Genomic DNA, 23017 nt, shown 5'->3' on the forward strand with positions numbered 1-23017 from the left:
CACAATCACATCGAAGTACATGCTGAACGTCTCACACGTCCAATCAGACAATGAACGTATATGATTATGTGCGAAGGTTAACGTGCACGTGGATGCATTGCATAATGCTTTTGTTTCTTGGCAGGTTGGCAGGATATCAGCAACAGTCTCTGCGATTGTGCCGGATTGAGGCACGGGAACGACGGTTCAAATGGACTTTGCCACTTCAGCAAAGAAAGCCTCCCCTCTCTGTTTTCACTGAGAGCAGCAGAGGGCACACAAACACACACACACACACACACACACACACACACACACACACACACACACACACACACACACACACACACACACACACACACACACACACACACACACACACACACACACACACACACAGCAATCTTTATAATTAGTCTGTACTGCAGCGAATTGGACACTTAACAAGTCAACTGTGGTCTCCCATAAAGACTGTAAAAACTGCACTGACAATCCCACATTACACAACACTTACGAGGAACCAATGCACCTGACAGTGTTCAAACAAGGTAGGTGTTTAGACACGAGTTACGTTTAAAAGGATAAATCAGGTTGTTGTTTTTTAAGCAGCGTTGCATCAGGTATTTGTCAGTGTGTCACATAATATACAGTATCAGCTTTTTGTGTTCTTACATCATGGTAACCTGCTGTAAAAGGATGCCAAATATAGCATGGGGTTAGAACTGTATTGATTTTTTGATGTTTTCACACTGAACAGTAACATACTGACTATATATATATATATATATTTTTTTTTAAATTAACTATAAAAATGAGAACAATTACAAATATCACACACATATAACTCCAAAAAGAGTATCTGCATTTGTGAGTTAAGTAAGGCTATGACACATACTCCTCAGTCTCCTATGGGTGGACATCCAAAAAATACTATAATACATTATTTTTCTTATTTCTAATAATCTGACATATGGCAATCTGTAATATGCACCGAACCAGCAAGAATATCCTCTGGTATTATTAGTGCCATAAAAAAATCACTTATACATGCTTTAAAAGTAAAAAAAAAAATATATATATATATACATAATGGCACTGTATTATCTTGACAGCACAATATGAGGCAATATTAGCCTATATCCCTATATTTAACTGATTTTATGTTGTACATAACATAAAATCAGTTAATACGTTTATCTTCTATTCGTAATGGCATACAACGGGATTAAGGATTAACCGGCATCTTTTTACATCGAGAGATCACGGATTGTACTACGGTTTTTGAACGCGCGGTATTAATCCAGGTATATACACTGCACTGACTCGCTCTTTTTTTTTTTCTTTTTTTTTTAAACGTGGGATTAATGAAGCAGGACATCACTCTTACGTTGACAGTGGGGGAAAGACAGGTACATACAAGGTCAACAGCGACAGAGTCATAATTTAGTCTAAAATCCCGCACGACGTTTTTTTTTAATAATGTCTCTTCATTTACCTGTTGCAGCTGAACAGCGGATCCGGTTCGACATCCAGACTGAAGAGTGTAGGAGACGCTGCTGCTGCTGTTACTGCTGATGAAGAGAGAGGAGGGAGCGAAACACCAGGCAGCAGCAGCCGGGGAGGGCGTGGTCTGGGAATGGGCGTTCCCATCATGGAGTCAAGCCGTAGCGTAATTATTACGCACAGGGCTTCTCGGGAAGTCCCTTTCAAAATAAAAGACTCATGGCGGTACAGTAACATGTACCAACACGAGAGGTGTAAAATGTTAATCGGTCAGATTTACATTGCATTTTTCACACAAAGGAAATGTAAAACTAGAATCCCCCATTAACTAATTTGCAACACATCAAGCTAATAAAATAAAACATGCAGAACTGAAACACCTGTATTTTGAAGGCAAGCACAGTCAATGAGAATGGTGTTCAAAGCAAGTAGTTGTCAGACTTCACATTCCTTTTGAAACAATAACATATCCATTTACACTAATTGCTGAGATTTACAGTATAATCTAGTGTTTTTTTTTTATGCCCAATTTATCTGGGTAATTTTCAACAAACCCAGATTTCTGCAGGAATGACAGGGCTAAATGAGAACACTTACCTTACTCTTTATTTATTGTGCCACTAAGGAAGTGTAATCTTAGGGAATAATTTCATACAGAATGTGCATTTTTGTACTTACCTTATGTTTAGCGTGTGTCCGTTTATTGGATTAAACAGTGTTTCTGTATCTAGAGTATGTAGAGTTATTCCATCAATTTTTATGTACTCTTTCTACACTATTTTGACTATGTCGCTGTTAAACTATTGCTTTTTAGAGCAAGTGTTTACACAGAAAAGCCTCCTGCAATACTACATCTACAGACAAAGCAGATTATAATCGGTTTTCAGGGAGATGAAGCCATCTAGAAACACATAGAATTAGGATGATTTCAAAAACAAACTTTTACGATTTGGAAGACCGACATCCAAACATTCCGATTCCCCTTCTGTCTCTCAACATCTGTTCAAAACACCATAGTTAAAATTAAGGTTTGTCGCATTACAATTTGGAAAATAATATGCTTTGAAGTTTGCATCAAACCATCCATTTTATCTTTCAGTCAGCCATGCCTGAACTTCACCCTCTCAAACAGAAATACAAAACATACAGATTGCCATGATAGAAATACACCTGTTCTGAGGAAAAACACAAAACCAGAGTGAGCCAGCTACTAGAGTTTATTTCAGAAAATAAATCAATCAGTTCACAAAATGGCACCCACTCTAGTCATTTTCTCCAAGGGGGGAACTTAAATCGTTCAGCTGCATTGATCAGCAAACGGAACACAAAATCTAACAAATTAGGTTCATCACCTGGGCAGAGAAAGTCTTTGAGGTGGATACTCGAAACAGGCCGTCACACTGAAAACGTCCAACTTCCAACTTCCAAAGAAGCTCTGGACTGTAAGGACTTTGGGCATAGCGAGTAACGATATCTCAACACCTTAAAATAGAATTACTTTTCTGATTAATAAGTTATGTTTATGCCCTTTGAATGGAAACTGCTCACTTCTTAATTGCACAAAAACGTTGCATCCCGAAGTTTTAACTTTTGAAAGAAATCAGCAGATTACTGTGTAGTGCTAGTTGGGGGGGGGTGGGGCAGTTTAGAAGGCTCTGAAGAGCTGGTTTGGCAGGTATCCGAGGTGGAGGAAGGACGTTTGGGCTTCACTCTCGAGGCTAGCGAGCTCCTGGACGGTCGGAGCCAACACGTCCACGTGACCCTTGTAGTTGCCACCTGGAGAAAAGGTCACATGGTTGTTGGTCAGGTCATGGTCATTTTCTGTAGTGCTATTGTGTTGCGATCGTTTGTCCCCTTTGGTCGCATACCTCCCGTTGCCCTGCGCTGACCATAAGTGACCTTTCCGTCAAACTCGTCCAAGGGTATTTTAAGGTCTGGCTCGCACTGGGTGATGGTGCACTTCAGATGCTCCTCGATATCTGACAGGAGCTGTGACCAGAGGAGAGAAGAGAAAAGGACACAAATAAGAAATATAAGAACAGCACTTCAATGCTCACTGGAGTTTTTTTCCCTGTGAATGTGTTGGTACACACAACAACACCTTTTAAGCCCAAGGGTGCCGTTTCTGTCTGGATCTGAAAAAAGGCACCACTGCTGACGCTGAGATGAAGTCATATTTCAAAACGGCAAAACAAACACATTCATTCACCTCTTTCTCATTGTACCAGATGGTGCAACCTCCGTCCTCCTTCAGTCGGGTGTTATAGCAACCCCTGCCTCGGTTAGCGCAAACATGGTACCACACCTGCACAAAGTTCATTCTCCTTTAAAATCAAGAATCAAATCAACAATGGGTGTTGTTTTGTTTAAATCTTGAATAAATACCTTCTCTTTTTCCATAGCAACTAAGGAGATAGCAAGCCCCATTCTGTAAATGTAAAGAAAATGACAGTTTTAACTATATTTGCGTAAATTCCAGTGTGTAAATTTAGGTCAAATGATTTGGCAGAAAATGAAGATACAACAATTATACTACTATACTATACTATACTTCTAAATGTTTTTGGAGTTTTGATGCCAACTGAGGACTACATAATGTTCTCCAACACAAAGGAAGTGTGAGGGGAGAGATATTCACCAATAAATGTTGACATTTTACATTGCATTATGCAAAGATTTGAGGCCACTGTGATGCTAAATTCGATTGCTTTACAAATCCACAGAACAGCAAACAGAATTTCACTCAATTATTTACCTCTCGGCTCGTCCAACTCTGCCGATGCGATGGACGTAGTTCTGCTTCTCATCTGGCAGAGTCACGTTAATCACTTGAGTAAAAACAATGTGAGGGTTGGAGGAAGAGAGAAGAGAGTATTTTAAATGCTTAGGCAAGCATAAAGGAGATTTTTTACAGTGCAATATTTGAAATATTTCTGTTACCATGAGGAACTCCGTGGATGTCAATTCCTCTGGCCGCTACATCTGTGCAGATCAGCAGCCTCACCTCTTTTTTCTAAAGAAATTAAGAAATAAATCATACAAAAATGTTACAAGTTCAGAACACAGTTTATCAAAAAGTATGAATGAGTTATTTTGTGTCTATTACCTTGAAGCGCTCCAAGTTATTTTTCCGCTCATGGGGTTTGCGATCGCCATGGAGACAAACACAAGAAAACTGGTGGTTTTTACTATCTGGACCTGAAGAGCATATAACAAATACGTCCTTCAAATGTTTCTTGGGTACACTACATTCACCCTATATCATCTGAGATGTGAAGACAAAAGTGGCCTAAATGGCTCCTACCTCCTCCTTGCTGGATGAAGTACTGTTCCATGTTGTCGCAGTCGATCTTGGTGCGACAGAAGACGATGGCCTGGTCCATTTTGTGCTCTTTGATGGCCCTCACTGTGTACTCGCCCTTCAGCATCTTAATCGCTTCTGACCACATTTCTAAAATGCACACATACTTGCTTTAATGCCAAATTACATCAATAAATTAGCCACAGAGCAATTGAATTTGTGTGATAAAATCAAAGAGTCGTCATCTCTTACCTGCAGAATTGGCTCCCGTTCTGGTGTTATCTTTGGCATGGACTTCGTCAGTCTATCCACAGAGCAATGGATCAAAGAAAAAAAGTCAAAATCTTCATCTAAACCAACAAGGCATGCCAACTCAGAGTTATGGATTTTAGACAGAATATAAACAAATCCATGTGCCTCCAAATGTGGGACTTACGCGGATGTGGTTTTTACCCAGGCGCTCCCAGAGACGATCATTTTTCGGATTAACGGGCACCACCACATGATGGACGGTCTCTGGAACGGAGTCCTCGCCCTTCAAGTCCACCCATGTGGGAAAATGCATGATGCGCTCGGACAACTTCTTCACGTCGAAGGAGTGGAGGGTGGCTGAACAAACGATCACCTGGGAAAAACACATGAATCAAACATAAATCCCTTTTATGAAGTGACAAATACTTGTGTGGGTGGTCTATCTTCAGATCGGTTGTGGACATGGCGGTACGCTTCTGTAAATCTGTGCAGAGTGATTTTTCCCTCTAATAAATACTTACTTACTTAAGACATATTATACCCTATTTCTCCAAGTTAACCTAGTTCCCTGGTGTCCTAATGAACATGTCTGTGTTTTCGGCTACCCTTGCCCTCGCCAGCACTCTCGCGTGTTTTACGGATAAAGCAGACAACAATTCCAGGAATTTAGCACATTGTGACGTCCCAGTGAGTGCTGAAGTTTTACCTGCAGCCTCTTGCCGTCAGACGTCACCTGGGGGATTTGGTTATGGATTCTGTTGATGAAATCTGTATAGCCTGCTGAGAGGAGGCCATCCTGAAGACACAGAGAATCATCAATCAAGAGAAGTCATTATAAACCCTCAATTAAAAACAATAAGTGTTCACACAAGGCTGTGATAATCTATGCTTTTGCTGAACATACACACTCATCCAGGACCAGAAAGCGAATTTGGGACAGACTGAGCTTCCCAGTGGATATGAGGTCATCCAGTCGGCCAGGTGTTCCCACCACAATGTCAACCTGAAAGATAGGGAGGAAAAAAAGAATTAGTAATAACACTGAACTGTGTGAGGAAAAGGGAATGAAATCCAATGAAAGTGAAGGGACCACACATCTCCCTTACCCCTTGTTCCAAGACAGACAGTTGCTCCTTTGCAGCCACACCACCAATCACCAGAAGTTCCCTGCAATAAGGGAATGACAATTTATAGACTGAGCACTGACTCCATCTGCTGGCATCAAATTTTATTACACATACACTGGGAAACAGTTCAGAACAACCTACCTGAGTTTGGGGTTGTCCACATATTTCTTGAAGTGTATAACATTGTTCAGGGTTTGCTCGGCCAATTCTTTTGACGGCTCGATGATCAGGGCTTTGGGAGCGTTGGATGTTACCTTCACCTGACTGACTTTAGCACTGCCTGCACAAAAAGAAAAGGGGACGGATATTCAAATAAGCAATACATTAAACCAATACATTCAGTAGTATGAATTTCTGTCTCTGATTGGTTTGAAATGAGGTTGCAACTTCACACCTGTCTGAGAGGATTTGACAGAGTGAGCGTCTGGTGCCTGATCCATGGCAACAAACCCACTTTTTGGGGGATTTTTAAAGGCCTCTCCTCCAAAGTTGAACTTCAGCTCTGCATTCTGACGGACAAAAAAATGGAAGAAATATAAAAATTTCTTTAAAATAACAATCTGCTAACAGACATTGGTATTTGTTCTTAAAAACGTTCTATTGTGTTACCTTGAGCACACAGGAGGCAAAGAAGGCCTGATTCTTCAGATTCTGTGGGATATCGAAAGCCAAGCCGAGGTCGTTGCCTGGAGGAAAGAGGAAACCAGAAAGAAAGTGGTATTTAAAATCAATTACATATCTTACATTATCACAGTAAAAAAAATACATTTGCACTGCAACGCACCATTTTTGGAGAAGGAAATTTGGCTTTTATCTAAATCCAGGTAGCATCCAATTGTATCGTGCATAGTAAACTCCTGCAAAGACAAGAGATAAGAAGGGTAATGTGTTTTTTATTATTATTAATAAACTATCTTCACAACTATCGACAAACTACATTACAAGGGCAATTAATAAATTCTTACCTCTCCATAGCTGTCAAACTGCTTGTTGTTTGATTTCTTTCCAGTCCCTCCAAACCCAAAACCATATTTATCAGTTCCTGTAAAGAGAAGACTGAGTTAATACTCCATTGAGACTTTATTTTTTGGACTTGTAATATTTTACAGCATGGACATTGCCAGATCGGAATTAAAAACTCAACTCACCCAAGTCCAATGCTGCCTGACTGGTGGACCAGCCTATTCGACACAGACCCTGATCATGGCAGGTCACCTCATAATAGTACTTCCCTGTAGACCAACAAACATGGAATACAATCAATAATATTGAATAAATAGGTGGCTCCCTGTGAAATGCATCAAATCCTAATTGATGTGCATACTTCCATGTGACTACACACCTTTGGTGACACCTTTTGTAGAGCGACAGCCGTGCCACTCTTTAAACTCCCTGCTCTGGCAGCACATTCCATCTGCACCAATAGCTGGACAGGGGGAAAAAAAACAACAGTTACACTCACACCTTCTTCAGTGCTGGATTATAAAATATTTCTCCTGCTCTTACCAAAGGCTGTGCTGCGGTCGTAAGGATTCATCTGCCAGTTGTTGAAAACTGAAACGATAAAGAGACAAAGAGCAAGTCCAACATGAAAATTTTGTTTGATGCTTTATAAATGGCAATTTGTAAACAAACGCTAATATCAAGATTGTCTCACTTGCTCCCCCAGTCTTGACGGAGGCTCTGCCCTTCTTCCCTTCCTGCTGATCCTTCAGGGTCTCGTATACGATCTGGATCACTGGGATACTGAACGCCTATGAATGACGATTACAACTATTAAGGTTTTCTGTGATGTTAAAGCCAATTTAAAATGGTCAATTATAAATTAGATATTAAATGCAAAGGTTAAGTTAGCTGAAGAAATATAACTGCCAAGAACTTACTCCGGTTTTACCACTCCCAGTTTCTGCTGCCTAAAATAAACAAAGAAAAAAAAACATGTTTAAAAGCTGCATAATACAAATTAAGTGTTTTGGACAAAAAGAGATAATGGGTTAGTTACCATGAGTACATCTCCTCCACCAAGAATAAGGGGAATAGACTCTGCCTGTATGTCAGTAGGTAGCCTGAAACGAAGGGATTCAAATAAAAAGGCATTACGTGAATTAATAAAAGGGCATTACGTGAATGAATGAATGAATAAATAAATAAATAGCTAATCTATAATACATTAACACATGGACAACTATAAGCATGATTTAGCTAATCTAAGGTGCACGTTCGGCACACATTCCTGCCAGTCACTTACAGCCAGTCCATCTCTTCCACAGACTGCGCGATCTCAGGCATAACTCCCATTTCTGTTGAGCAAAGGTCACATGTAAATTATTCAATACAAATATGAATACGACAGTAAACGAAGTGAATATAAATGTCTCACCAGAAAACGCCATGATTGCTGATGTGACTGTAACTCAACCGGATGTGACGTGTGCTCAGTTTACATTTTAGTACAACATCTTTAGTGCTCTATGGTAACAGCCATCGAACATTGGTTCCGGATGGCGAAGTAGCTCTTTAAAATACTTTCGAACACTCGAGTATTGTGTGTTTGTATGGGAGATACTATTTCATATAATATCATCGTAATATATTATGCAAACTTAAGACGTCAATATCGTATTTTCTGATGCGCTACGTACGTTTCCCAAACGCGGTTCCCTCATTTATATTGTCCAGTGTGTGTCGCCGTAGATCCAGCTAGTTCAAGTAAACATGGCTGAAGAATCTCTGCTTGACAGCGACGAGGAACATATTTTGTATGACTTACTTGTTATTACCGAATGGCCGCCAGAGACGGACACTCAGGTTAGTCAGAGTTCCCGCTTTTGACAATTGTCACCTACCTGTGTAGACCTTGTGTTGACCGTTAAAGAGAAAATGTCCACTGAAAGTCGACTACAGTAGTTGTGTGGGGTTAGCGGCACAAAGCCACGTAGCACAAACATATCTTCTGTTCGTTTACCTCTGTCTATTTCACTTGGAATTCATTGTCAGCACATACTTATTAGTCATTAACCATGCACAACTTGCTGAGTGTGGGAAAGAGATACGTGACGAGCTCACCTGTCACTTTTTCAACATTTGCAGCTGCGAGGCAGCAAAGAACACAACACTTCTCTTGTTGCCAAGGCTGTGACAGGTAAGTTTTGCCTTATATATATATACACAAACACACACACACACACACACGAGGGACGTCATAAGCACACTTACGTGTTTAACTCCTGACAGTGGCTAAGGCCATTTCCAAACTGATCCTATCACTTGTAGGTGTTGCAAACAATTTACGTAACAGTGCTGTATTTATGTTTGCAGCTAGGATGTTTAGACTACTTGTTCCTTCCTCCAGAATAACGTGTACCACTATAACAGTGATGTCATTACGTATTGTACAATGAGCTACAAAATTACACTATATCAATCACGCATTTTGTATTATTCTATATGCTAACTGCTTGTGATGAATTTCTTACAGGGCCGTTCCGCTTAATTCTGCAGTACTTGTGGTACAGGTAAGTTCATTATCACGATGCTGTTTTCAGAAGTGCACTGGCTTTAATTATATAAGGGATTTAATAAACACTTGCGACAGCTATAGATAAAGACAGGTCATTTTAATTCTCATCAGTTGTGGCTGAACATGCAGCTTTGGTGCCCCCTGGTGGTATAAGTCCGCTTATAGCAATAAACAGCTATGCACTGGAGGAAACATGAGCACAAATTACAATTATATTTTTATTGTCTACCCTTTGTTTGTCTAAGTGTTATGTGTGCAATAAAATATAAGAACTAGGAACATCTGCTACTTAAAAATAATATCAATCAAAATAGCAATATCATCTTTAGAACAGATTATTAGATTAGAGAGTCACCACAGGTTTGAGCTGTAGTGCATGTAATGTAATTGTTAGCCTCTAGGGGCAGTATAGATATACTGTACATAAATCACATAATATATTTGAAAATATGAAACACGTGCAGTACATCCAACCATTTATATGTCACATTACATCATCAAATCTAGACATAATCTCTGCAATTGGAACACAACAAGAATTCGCCTGGAGTTACTGAAGAAATAATGCACAGATATTGAAAATGTTTTCCCTCTTATTATTCCACAGTGTGTGTTGGTGTGTGCCCATTGAAAGGATTGTGTTATTTTAGTCATATTTTAAGCTTTGTTGTTAAAAAGCTGAGATTTTCTTTGCAAGCCAGTGATTGTTTTGTCTTCTGTAGAAACATAGACACATGGCAGGGGCCTGCTCTTGATCTAGGGAGTTAATCAAATATTATTAAAATACCACAATTATTAATGTTAAATGTCTTTTATCAATATTATGTTTAAATTCTTAGTGCCTTAAGACTTACATGCTGGTCACTTAAGGGGAAAGAACACCATGTACCTCTACATTACTATTTATAACTTTTTTTTGCAGCAGATGAAATGTTACTGAACTTTGACAGCGGCTCTGCCTCCTTATCCGAACTCTATTTCCTAAAAAAAATACTGCACTGGAAAAATCTATGCACTTCTCCATTTTTTACCATTAGCATGAATCCTGAAGTTCTGACCTTGTTTGCTCTTCACAGTATTTGATGTTCTATGGTAACAGATGGGTTGGATGGGCCTGCAGTGGACTGTGTAAGGCCTGCTTATCATCTCAGCAGGTGGTTGGCTGGAACCATCAATAACCTTGTTAAATATTTTACAACAACTCCTCGAGCTATGCTTGTTTATCAGCCCTTCTTGTGGATGAATGAAGAAGACTCGAGAGTTTTATTTCGATATATATACCGGAGAGACAGAAGGCAGGCTGACCACACAAGCTGTGATACTAGAGAGGGAGAAAAGACATTTTCGGAGAATTTTGTTTCAGGAAAACTGAAGTACAGTCGTGTCAAGCATGAGTCAGAGCGTCACTGGCATAAATTAGACTGAAAAAGTGAAATTGCATCGAAAAGGGTTATGAAGAAGAAAAACTCTGAAACTTTTGTGTTCTCAAAGACCCTTTGTGATATTATCAAGATAATGAGAAGTGATCATGTTTAATCCATGTGTGTATATTCACCAATAAATGAACTGCACATTCATATCAATCACTGTAATACTGTACATGCATGTATGCAAATACTGTTAGCTAGTTGTAGAACTAGGCTTTTAGTAAACACAGTGGTGGACAAATGGTTATCAACATTTTATGATGTGATCTTTTTTTTTTTCTTTGAATCCCAGCCCTTCCAGCTCTACTCTGCCTCTGGGTCTGGTCCGCCTGGCAAACAAGCAGATCAACTGGCATGTGGTGCTTGCAAGGTACAACACACACACACAAGCCCCTTACTATAACCTTAATCATCACAACTAAATGCCTAACCCTTCCCTAAACCCACTTCTAACTCTAAGCCTAACCCTAGCCAAAAAGCCCTTTAAAGATGTGAGGACCAGCCCAAATGTCCTCAATTTCCCCAAAATGGTTTTCTCACAAAGCTACAAATATGAGAACACACACACACAGATCAATACCTGAGTGTGTACTACCTTATCGCTTAACACCGCTCCTAGTTTCCTCTCCCTTTGCGTTGCCTCCTCAACCTTAATTGTTCTTATTTGAACGGACAAACCATGTCGAGAACAGGTGGTCATTTCATTGTCTGTACAGTATGGTGAGTTGCACCCTTAAACCCTCCTAAACCTTTGTTTGTGAAATACTTTCCATTATTATCATTACCTCTCTCCTCTTCATATATCCTGGTGTGCATTGTGCTTCTACACACACACACTTTCTTTCAAACTTTGTGGCGGCTAATAGTGATAATGTGATATCACCGTGACTCACTTTTAAAGGCACCATATATAAGATTGTGGCCAAAAACGCTTACTACACTCAAATTAGAAATACCGAGGTCTTTTAGGTTTCGTTTTCTCCGCCATTGTAGCTCAGCCGTAACTGGCAACCCATGGTTGCTTGGCAGCTGTGACTCTATGACTGCAATGATTGGTAGACGGCGGTAGGTGGCGCCACATGCCAAAACATGATTTCAAAACATAACAGATTCTTTTTTTAAAATGTGAATATTTTTGCTGTACTGTTGCTGTTGGTGAGTTCAGTATGTTATATGAATATTATTCCTGAATCTCTGTGACATAGGAGGATTTTATGGCCAGTTGCTTTAGATTTATTACATAATGCACCTTTAATCTTTATTTCTGCTCTCACTGGCATTTAATCTTGTTGACAATGACATTCGTTTTCCCTGTTTTTCCTCCCTCATTTGCTCCTCTCACCGTCTGCTCGGTTGTGCTCCCTCTCATTTATTTCTCTTGTTCATTCCTTGCTGTTCTCTCGATTTCTCCACAGCAATGGCAAACTCTTGGCGGTGGTTCAGGACCAGTGTGTGGAGATTAGGTAATTATTAAACTCAGTCCGACTCTGTGGGATAGTCGGTGTGCATGCAAAAGTGCTACAGTCTCAAGAAAAGCTTTTTTTAAAAAAAAACATGTTAAAACCTAGTAAAATGTGTACAACGTTGTTTTGATACAACAATTTGAAAATGTCAATGAGTCTAAAATGTTTTCCTATTTGTTTATATATATGTGTGTGTGTGTGTGTATGTTTGTGCGTGAGAGAGCGAGTGAGTGACAGAATAAGCACACACGCGAGTGTGTTTGTGCTCATTCGAGGGGTTCTAATTATTTTCAGACATGTATCAATTTCCCTCTTACACAGAGAAAATATTCTCGCTCAGCAGTTTGCTCTATTGACACAGTCTAATCGTGTAAACGGAGCAAAATTGAAACGAGAGTCAATAGCAATGAACCCCGGTGGTATGCAGTACGAACACGGTGGCTGCAAACTGCTCTGTTTAGACCCTTTTTACTTTTTAGCACACTTAATTATCTTGAGAATAAATCTTCACTTCATTTTATATTTATGGGGAGTTGCAGTTTTTGCCCGTTGCGCTACACATTATAACCCATTAAGACCGTGAAGTGGGAAAAAAGGGTAGTCATTTTCAGAAGCCACTGCATTTGTTGCTGTCCAGAAGCTTAAAAGAGACAAATGTACTGATTTGAAGATTCTTTTCCTTTTGCCCCTGATTTAATTTGAAGTAATTTACATGCACAAAAAGCTATGTATGTCTTTTGTTGTTCACTTAAATCAGGACAGTGTTTTGGTTTGGCCTGTTTTTAATTGAGTGCAATTGCTTGTTCCTCTGTCCTCTGCACTTGTTATTGTGTGTTCCTCTTCGAAAACTTTGTTTACACGAGTGTTTTTTAATCACAGTGTTTTATAGCCTTGTTTCGAGGCATTAGTTGGAGTGACCGAGTGCTCACAGAGCTCAGTGGATAAGGCCTTGAGCTGACTTAAGAGTCTGTCCAAACACTGGGCACTCTGCAGCCCTTGTCTCTTTGATCCATCGAGCTACTTCAGTTGGCAGGGCTATCAGTGGCTCTTATATGCCACCTATATGAGACGTATGAGGCTACGCCTGTGTGCACTTGTTGCCTTTGTTGTGTGATAGCCTTGCAACGCTACAGCGTTTTTCACTTATTTCTTTTTGTGTGTGTTTGCTCCTCAGGTCCGTGAGAGATGACTTTGGTTCAGTCATTGGGAAGTGCCAGGGTAAGACCTTTTCAATTGTACCATCAAACAAACAGTTAACAGTTAATGACAGGAGCATCCTCTCATGGAACTCAAATCACCTTTACAAACCCATGTGCTTTATACAGTAAACAAGATAGTACTGCTGTGCAGTATCTACTTGTGCCTTTTATGAAGTACATGTCCATGTTTTTTTAAAGGTCCCATATTATACCCTATTTCTCCAAGTTAACCTAGTTCCCTGGTGTCCTAATGAACATGTCTGTGACATGCTTTGGTCAAAATACCATAAGGATGAAGCACCACAGCAGTTCAATCACTCTGCCAAAACAGCCCTGTTCAGAACACTATGTTTAGTAGTATTGTTTGTCAAAAAAAAAGGTAAAACGAAACTTAAGGGACAGGAAATGACATCAGCCACAGAGGCTATTGGGAGCTAACAGCAGTTAGCGTTTGGAAAAGTGATCATTTGCAGGCTCGAGCGGGCACATTGCTGTCATATATAACATGTATCCACTGGACTGGAATAATTTAATTTGCGTGCAAATTCAAATAATGGAAGCATCCAAAATAAAACTACGTGCATCAACACGTGTTAAAGACTATTTGCAATGTTTAACAGCACATAGGAAATACCTTTTAAAGAAATGACAATGATATAGGGGGCTAATAATTTCGTCCACAAGTGTACATCCATCCATTTTCCACTCTTTGAATTGAATTGAAATGTATTTATTTGAACGAACGTGCAAGAATATTTAGCTAAGATAGCCTAAGTTAGCTTACACAACCAACAGTAACAGAAAAATAAAACATGCTACAGTAAAGATATAATTCTCAACAAAAAAAACAGAAAAGAAAAAGTTAGATTTCTTGCTGACAAGTTCAAGAGGGAGTTGGAAGAAAAAACTAAAAACGTATTTACTCCTACCTCCAAAACTCTTTAAACTAAATATAAGGTATTCTTACCTCTACCAAATAATACAGCCTATGTACTTTGAGGGTTGTTATTATTCCTGAGGGCCAATTTATTAAACAACAGTAGTAGAAACACCACACTTTACTCTCACCACACAATCACAAATACATTCATTTTTCAGCAGAACAATGAGATATTCAGTCTTTTTGCCCTGCATCTCAGCAGGTCGAATCTACAGCCATATGGTAACAACATGTACTCGTAGAAAACAGAGTGATTCGGATCAGGGAAAAAAACAAACAAAAAAAACCTTAAGCTTTCTGCACACACTGAGCCTTGTACAGGAGGGGAAGGTCATTCTCTGTGCTCCCTGAAATTGACTTGCACACACTGGTGATGCTAAATAGCTTGATTTGATTTGAAGCAGATAAAAACAGAGGGTGAGGACTTGGAAGGTTGTCATGTGGTCATTCTCATTTTAAATCTACTCCACGGTGAATATTGAACTTAACCTTGACCTGAATTAAATTATACTGCAAGTCAAATCCAATCCAACAGGACAAAAATTGAGTTAGACATTCTTGCCTAATCAGTCAGCCCTACGCTATGCTATACTAAATATTTTCTGCAGTAACAATATGGTGCAAAATGATCTACTTTTCAGTTAAAGTGCTATAAGCTATTCTCCACTCCACTGTCTATATTACCATTGCACAATAAACACCGAATTACTTTTTGCTCAGGCCGTAATAGAAGAGAAAGTAATAAATAAATGACAATATTTCAGTCAGTAGTATTGCGTTTGGTTCCGTAGAATAAGATAATCAAAGGCTCCAGGCCACATTTGGCTGCCTTGCGGGTTTTAATTAGAAGTTTGTCCAACCATGTGAGTGTGTCTGAGCATGTTTGACCATGATTGCACACATCTACTACTAACTAACTCGTGTGTTTGTTTGAAACGGAAATATCACTCATGGTGGCAAATTTGTTTGTGACAACAAATGTAATCATGCTCATTCCTCGTGCTGCCACACACAGGCTCATATTGGCTGATAATGCCCCGATTGTTTGACTGGCAATTAAACTGATTTTGTTTGTAATTGCTCTGAATGAGGTCCAAACCTTTTGAAATGTGTATGTTTTTTTTAATCCAAGCTATTTGACTGCTGCATTATTCAAAATGTCTGTGTTAGAAGCTGAATAAATAGGAGGAGGACATTCATAGAGGTGAAGAATTTATTAATCTATTGTTTTGGTTTTACTTTCTACAGCATTACTGCGTTGGTAGCAAACAACAAGTGAACACAGTGGAGCATTTAGCAACTGAAGATCCATGATTTGGTGACGACCAAAGAAGAGCAAATATAGGAGTTCATTCATTGGGTGGCGAGAAAAATGGCTCTGCATTAATGTTGATTCTCCTCTGTCTGGCCGCAATTTTTAATGGTCACACAAATGATTGTTAAGGTGCCCTTCAAGTGTACAAATAGTAGACGATTGTCAGTTTAAATATCAATTTAAATCCACCTTTAGGGATTTTATCCACAATAATTTATCGACAATATGTATTGCAATACAATTAATATTTGAGTTGTGATTTGTCCAGAAACCACAATTAAGTGGTTTCACTCAAAAAATTGTCGTGGTAATTATTGAAATTGACTAATTTGAAAGTTTTTGATGTATTTTTCACTATATTTTGAATATGACAGTTTCTAAGTCACGACAGGTAGTGGCGCCATAGAATAGCAAACAAACTAAAAAAAAACAAAAAACTGGCAGATGGTATTACAGTTCCGTCACCTGGAGGTTCTACGTGATAAATAAACATTTTGAAGAACCTATCGAACGCTGTCAAACCCAAACAACCCGCAGCCGTTTGCTCTCTGAATTTCTCTTTTGTATTCACATTTTCTGCACATACAGCCTCAAACGCACCATAAAAAAACATTTTAAGTGCTCAGTAAAAAGCCCAGAATGGAATCCTCCACCCTTTCCCTTCTTCTGTCCTCTCATCTTCTGTATCCTTTTTTTTTTCATTCTTATTTTCATCATCTCACAGCTATTCTCTCTCTCCCTCTCTCTCTCTCTATACTATATTTGTTCTGCTCTGGGTAGCCGTCATTATGGGTCGTTGTTTTAATGGTTCGTAGTGTGGATAACAGTAGCCTCTGGGCCTGTGTAAACCTCAGCCTCCCCTCCTTTTTTTCATTCCATTTCATCTCTCTCTTCTTTATGTTACTTTTACTTCATTTCATTTCATGGAGATTTGTCTTAATGGATTTTGTGGTGATCCTGCCTTTAATGGTATTTGCTTTTAATGGAGGAGCGTGCATGTGCTTGTGCGCGAACGTGTCTGTGTATCACTCTCTGTCTCTTTGTCTCGCTCTCCCCGTTTGCTCCTGTTGCAGTGGAGTCGTCTCCCACCCCCGTACATAATTCATAAGCGTTGAGCTCGGATAAAGGCATCTGCGGGGCTTTTCGATAGAAGCCGTTTATTTGACGGTCATCTGGTGTAACTTCCGCCCCCACCGTCGCTAAGAGGTGGGAAAAAAAAAAACGACCCAACAACTGGACAGTGGAATCCAATTTTCAAAACTCCCCTGAAAAAGCCATCCTCTCACTCCCAGACATAGTGTATACAATACATAATGGAGGGGGGGAGATAACAAGGGAGGAAGTGTGAAGAAAAGATTGGAGCAAAGGAACATGAGGAGATGCTTGATACCTATGGCTGTCTTTAATGGCTCCATGTTCTTCGTCCTCCTCTTCAGCAGAAAGAGTCTCAAAGGTGTGTTAAATTGCCCACTTCCTGAGGTGCTCTCTGATTTCTTCAGCTTTTAAAATTTGGGGGGAGCTATTATTTCTCTCAGTGGGTGCTGGATTCATTGTTTCTCTCTCACTCCCTCGCGCTCCGTTTCTGTCTCGCCTCCCACTTCTTTCCTTTTGTTCTTCATTTAAAATTCTAGTCATACAATATCCGACGCCTCCGTTCGTTTGCGGTATTGCCCACCAGGGGTTGTAGCAGCTTTCCTTGCCGTAGAATTTTAATGCAATTTATGCCAATAACGTTGTAGTTTGATAACAAATAAACAAAAACCAGCAAAAAAAACAAAAAACGTCCTCTTTACAACACTGCTGCTTATCAGATACAACATCTGTGATGTGTGAAGCCTGTGTTAGGTCTAGTCGCAAGATTACTGAAATACTTGACTTGCATGTAGAGCTTGTAACACGTTAAAATGCAATTCAATGTGTCATAAAGTAATTAGGTATTCAAAACAGACCCGGGATCAGAGACCTGTCGGAGCGTTCCAGCTCTTCGATCACAGAGCGGTGTGACAGCAAAGCCTTGAAAAAGTGCCAGCAGGCAGGAGTGTGCTTCATCACAGAGATATGGTTACACTCACAGCACTGCTGAGCCAGCAGATTGGTGAAACAGTAGCCTACACTTCAATAAAAGCTGGATTTATGGTCTCACTTCTGCTCCCCCCCTTTCTCTCGGGCCTCCCTTACACTCACTGCTTCACCCCTTTTGCATCTCGAGTGTGCGTGCATGTGCAAGTGTGTGTGCACGAGTCTGAGAGACAATTATTGAGATGTATTACCCCAGCTTTCCTTCATAGATGAATTGGATAGGTCCTTAGATATGCTGTGCTGATGTATGGCATTAGCTTTATCCTCCTGTCTCCATCTATTTTCATTATATCGTCGCGTACTACAGAAATCCAGGGATTATTCTTTGAGAGGTCTGGTTTAACAGGCGATCCTTGGCTCGTCTAATATCTCTGCGTGCCTTTCTTTTTTTTCCTTTTGTCTGTTGCAGTGCCAAAGGACCCGAACCCGCAGTGGCGAAGAGTGGCATGGAGCCACGACTGCACCCTGCTGGCCTACGCTGATAGCACTGGCACAGTGCGCGTTTTTGACCTCATGGGCAGTGAACTTTTCGTCATCCCACCGGTAACCGTGCACCAGGCTTTGCTCTTTCACATTTTAGCAAATACTTTGTTCCCTCAGCCGTTTTGGTTTATTTTGGGTACACTACTGTCACTGTAAGTGGAAACCTAACATTCATTTGGCCTCATTTCAACGTTTTACTGATTTTCCTTCATTTCCACAAACGATTTACACTTTAAAGGTTCAGTGTCTGACAATTCATGACATCTAATGTTGATACTGCAGGTGGCAACAAACGGAGAAACTATGGTGGCCCTCATGTACCAAAAAGAATGGCTTTCAAAATGTGAAATACACTATTCTGGCTGCTGTAGACAATTGGTGCCTCCATAAAGCAAGGCCATTACCTAAAGTACAAACACTACCGTTCAAAAGTTTGGTGTCGCAGGAAAAACACTTATTTTCAATTAATATAACATTAAAGAATCAGAAACACACTCTATATATTGTTAATGTGATAAACGACTATTCTAGCTTCAAACGTCTGGTTTTTAAAGGAATATGTACATAGGTGTATAGAGGCCCATTTCCAGCAACCATCTCTCCAGTGTTCTAATGGTGCATTGTGTTTGCTAATCGCGTTAGAAGGCTATTGGATGATTAGAAAACCCTTGAAAACCCTTGTGCAATGATGTTAGCACAGCTGAAAACAGTTTTGCAAACAAAATAGGTGTCTTCAGTTTTGCCAATACACCCCTCCCTAAATGTTACACAATGAACTTTTCACTCGCTATAAATCCTCCTTGGTTCGATGTCATTGAAAAGTTCTGTACAGGCTGATTCTGTTGTATTGCTTTGTTTGTGTGAATGAAATCATTGGACAGAGGGTAGACGACTCTACTGTGGGAGATGTGACTGTATTTTGCAGTTTTTCAGCGACACAGTTATGGGGCTTCAGACATCCATAATCTCGCCTCCAGAGATAAGTTGGGCCATGCTCTGCTGTTGTGGCACAGATTTACTGGCCACTTTGAGCTGCCCGTCACCTCTGAAGAGAACCTCTCGTTGTCAGCCACCCCCTGAGGGGCTCTGTGTCTGTCACTCCTGCTTTCAAATTCATTGTCTTGTTGCTTTTTTCCTTTTCTCCTCTTTACTCTTTTGTGTCCCATTTCTATCTCTCCCATCTCCTCCACACGTCTGTTTAATTTTTCACACACCTGCTGCTCCTCCACTCTTCCCCTCGATCCTTTTCTCTTACATCTCCCAGTAGCTCTGTTCACCCTGCCATTTCAAGTCTGTCTCTCCTTTCCCTGTTCACTGTAATGCCATCTGTGTGCCACATATTATAATACCTCCATCATTCCCCCCCCCTCCTCCATGCATCAGATAATATCAGGGCAGACACTCGTCTGTCTCCCCAGCCACACTCGTATTTCGAAGTCTGTGATCCTCATTCCTTTAGTGCCACTCTACTTTGTTATGCATCTACAGTGTGTCTCTGTCTGCACACTTACACTGGCACTCCCCCCCCCCCCTCCCCACACTCCTCTGTTCTATGTCTCTTGTTTGTCACCGTTAAGTGCTCACACTGGTGCTATTTTAGGAGATGATAAAAAAAATCCTGCTCTCCCACCTCCCTTGCTTTCTGTCACGTTCTCTTGTTTTCTCCTCCCTGTCCAATAATTTTCCTGTTTTTCCTGTCTGTTTCATATTCTTTAAGAAATGTCGTTGGTTTGTGATCTATCTTTTGTTGTTTCCGCAAAAAAACACGTTGGGGCGCACAGGCTAATAAATATTGTAGAGTTTTATCTGTTTCTTTTGATTTCCCCTGTCATTTGCATCAGCCGCTTTCATACGGCTCCTGACTTTTTTTTTTTCATCTCTCTCTCTCTCTTTTGACCCAGGTATTGAGTTTTCCAGGGGATTTCAGCTGTGCAGTGGCAGGTCTGATCTTCTTGGAGTCCACAGCCAGTGCTCAGTGGTCAGCCGAGCTGCTTGTTATCACATACGGGGGTGCTCTCAAGAGTTATCTCGTCAGGTGAGAGACAAAAAAAAAAAAACTACTGGTTCACCTATTGATATTAGTGTTCTCCAGGGTGTCCACAGGGTCTTAAAAGTATTAAAAGTTGATAAATCAATTTTGGGAAAATTAAGGCCGTTAAAAAGTATTAAAAAGTTTTAATCACAATTTCATGAGGTATTAAATCTTGTCCATATAGTTTGACTGCAAAAAGTATGCATGAATGTATTTATTTTGCTCCCTGAGTTTGTTAAAAACAACGATGCGACAGCAAACGCACTCCTCCTGGCGCAAAATAACATCCGAAATTGTCAGACATGGGAAAATGTACGTTTATTGGTAACTAAAACTGTTTTGAAGGTTAAATATGTGTTGCTGATTATAGCTTGAAATGGTGATAAGGTCTTAAACTACTTTGAGAAGATCTTGAAAAAGTCTTATAGGTCCCATATTATGCAAAATCAACTTTTTAATCATTTAAATTCATATAATTGCGACTGGAGGTCCTATCAGTGTGAAAAAAGACGACTCACTCATGTTTTTGTGGTCCTCCTGAGTCGCAGTACAGGAGATAAAACACACGATGTTGACTTACACGCTCATTGGGACGTCACAATGTGCTAAATTCCTGGAATTGTTGTCTCACGGAGCTCCGCTTTGTCCATAAAACAGGCGAGAGTGCTGGCAAGGGCAATGGTATCAGAAAACCTCGAAGTCTGTGAAACGTTCTATTCATGGCTCCACAGTGCAGCGCAGAGTCCTACACAAACTTCCAGCCTCAGAGGATTTATCTGTCCAGTGGATACATGTTATATATGACGGCAATGTGCCTGCTAGTGCCTGCAAATGATCACTTTTCCAGATGCTAACTGCTGTTAGCTCCCAGTAGCCTCTATGGCTGATGCCATTTCCTGTCCCTTAAGTTTCATTTTTTTCTTTTAAGGTGGACCTAAAGAGATGCTACTAAACAGGGGCTGTTTTGGCAGGGTGATTGAACTGCTGTGGTGCTTCATCCTTATGGTATTTTGACCGTAGCATGTCACAGACATGTGCATTAGGACACCGGGGAACTAGGTTGGAGAAATGGGATATAATATGACTGCTTTAAAAATGTATTGAAATTAACTTCAGGATTCCTGCACCCTGATATTAAAGGCAAAGTATGCAGTAGTAGGTCGTAAAGTGTTTCCTGATCCTCCTCTAAGTCATAAGTATGGATAAACACATTGTACTTAAGCTCATAACAAACAAACACTCATAATCTTTGTTCTATTTAGTGGACACACTCATTAAACATTCACAGCGCTGGCATAAAATGTAAATGGACTCTTGGATTTAATAACTGGTGGGACCTCCTTTGGCAGCACTTACGTGAAATAAGTACTCCCCGTATCTGTGGATCAGACCTGCTTAGTGTTCAGCAGGTTCAGCTCAGTCATATACATATGATGTCTGATAAGGAACGGCCCCTCAAGGTCATTTCTACAGCTTCTTGGGTGGATTGATGTTTTGGCTCCGATTCGGCTACTTCAAAAGCAGGGTTTTTTTTTTTTTTTGTTCCACGTCATTCTGTAGTCGATTTACTTTGATGTTCAGGGTCATTGTCCTGCTCCGTCACCCATCTTCTTCACCCTGACACAGTCCAATAAATTACTTAGATAAATGTGGGAGTTCACTTTCCGCTTCATAATGACGAGGTGCCCAGGTCAGAGGCAGCAGCTCAACCCCAAATCATGATGCTTTTCCTTGCTACACCTTAGCATTTTTTATGTTGGTATGCAAGCCTTGTGCAACCTGCTGCACGTTCTTCTCTTGGGCTTTACTATCATTCTGTTTGCCAGCAATATTTTTTATAATACTAATAATAAGATAGTTTTGGTTGTAATTATCATATTTTTAAATGTATTATATCAAACACTAAATTACATGTGTATATATACGCTTGTTGTCCATACTTGACTTTTGATTAAATTCTCTGTTTTTCATATTAATAGCTTAATTTTGCATCATAAATGTTACTATTGTGAATTATACACCGTTCCATACCAAAAAACAAGCACTTTTACTTTGAAATTCAGTGAACATCATGAATATCTTTCTTACGACATCATGATGGAATAGTGTGTTATTTTCTTTGTTTTATAAGAAATTCTTCCCTTTTTTTCTGAAGATTGGCCTCCTCTTGACCAGACTAGATGCTCATTGGCCCCCTGGTCATTTGAGTTTAACACCCCTGGTTTAAAAGACTGGTTTTAGATTTCTAGTCTCTGAAACTAAGATATTTAGAAAGTCTGCTGGCCGTGTCTCAGTTTAAATTACCTCAGCCTTCAGCGTATGCGTTTAAAATGGCACTAATTTGCGGAGTTCCACTTTACAACCTGGCATTTATCGCTTAAACCGACCAAACACTCT

General features: G+C 40.0%; 2 protein-coding genes across 2 annotated transcripts in view; one reads left to right on the forward strand and one right to left on the reverse strand.

The window, feature by feature from the left end:
• Positions 1 to 2683: 2683 nt before the first annotated feature.
• Positions 2684 to 8585, reverse strand: ddx1 (DEAD (Asp-Glu-Ala-Asp) box helicase 1). Its single transcript, XM_083899189.1, has 26 exons — positions 8543 to 8585; positions 8411 to 8462; positions 8165 to 8228; positions 8046 to 8075; positions 7820 to 7916; positions 7669 to 7716; positions 7505 to 7588; positions 7311 to 7394; positions 7128 to 7204; positions 6947 to 7019; positions 6772 to 6848; positions 6557 to 6671; positions 6304 to 6442; positions 6142 to 6202; positions 5940 to 6038; positions 5742 to 5831; positions 5220 to 5408; positions 5036 to 5087; positions 4787 to 4933; positions 4589 to 4680; positions 4423 to 4495; positions 4238 to 4310; positions 3868 to 3910; positions 3692 to 3787; positions 3351 to 3471; positions 2684 to 3258 (listed from the first exon to the last, which is right to left on the reverse strand). The coding sequence occupies exons 1-26, from the start codon at positions 8553 to 8555 to the stop codon at positions 3128 to 3130; spliced, it is 2220 nt and encodes a 739-aa protein (XP_083755315.1). The 5' UTR covers positions 8556 to 8585; the 3' UTR covers positions 2684 to 3127.
• Positions 8586 to 8877: 292 nt separating this feature from the next.
• nbas (NBAS subunit of NRZ tethering complex) overlaps positions 8878 to 23017 on the forward strand; it is a gene marked incomplete at both ends in the record, with an annotated part of 168559 nt that continues 154419 nt past the window's right edge. The window contains 8 exons of the mRNA XM_083898862.1: positions 8878 to 8970; positions 9253 to 9304; positions 9641 to 9677; positions 11402 to 11479; positions 12525 to 12572; positions 13747 to 13790; positions 18515 to 18648; positions 20490 to 20623. Coding sequence (XP_083754988.1) covers positions 8878 to 8970; positions 9253 to 9304; positions 9641 to 9677; positions 11402 to 11479; positions 12525 to 12572; positions 13747 to 13790; positions 18515 to 18648; positions 20490 to 20623 — 620 coding nt within the window. The remainder of the gene's footprint in view (positions 8971 to 9252; positions 9305 to 9640; positions 9678 to 11401; positions 11480 to 12524; positions 12573 to 13746; positions 13791 to 18514; positions 18649 to 20489; positions 20624 to 23017) is intronic.

Source organism: Microchirus variegatus (genome assembly GCF_963457635.1).
Source record: "Microchirus variegatus genome assembly, chromosome: 12".
NCBI classification, from domain to species: domain Eukaryota; kingdom Metazoa; phylum Chordata; class Actinopteri; order Pleuronectiformes; family Soleidae; genus Microchirus; species Microchirus variegatus.

What these genes read in the sequence shown, in the direction of transcription:
- ddx1 (XM_083899189.1), bottom strand. An exon ending in CGTCAAGACTGGGGGAGCAA is followed by an intron (nt 7,717 to 7,819) that starts GTGAGACAATCT and finishes TTATCGTTTCAG; the next exon opens with TTTTCAACAACTGGCAGATG. An exon ending in GTGGACAACCCCAAACTCAG is followed by an intron (nt 6,203 to 6,303) that starts GTAGGTTGTTCT and finishes CCCTTATTGCAG; the next exon opens with GGAACTTCTGGTGATTGGTG.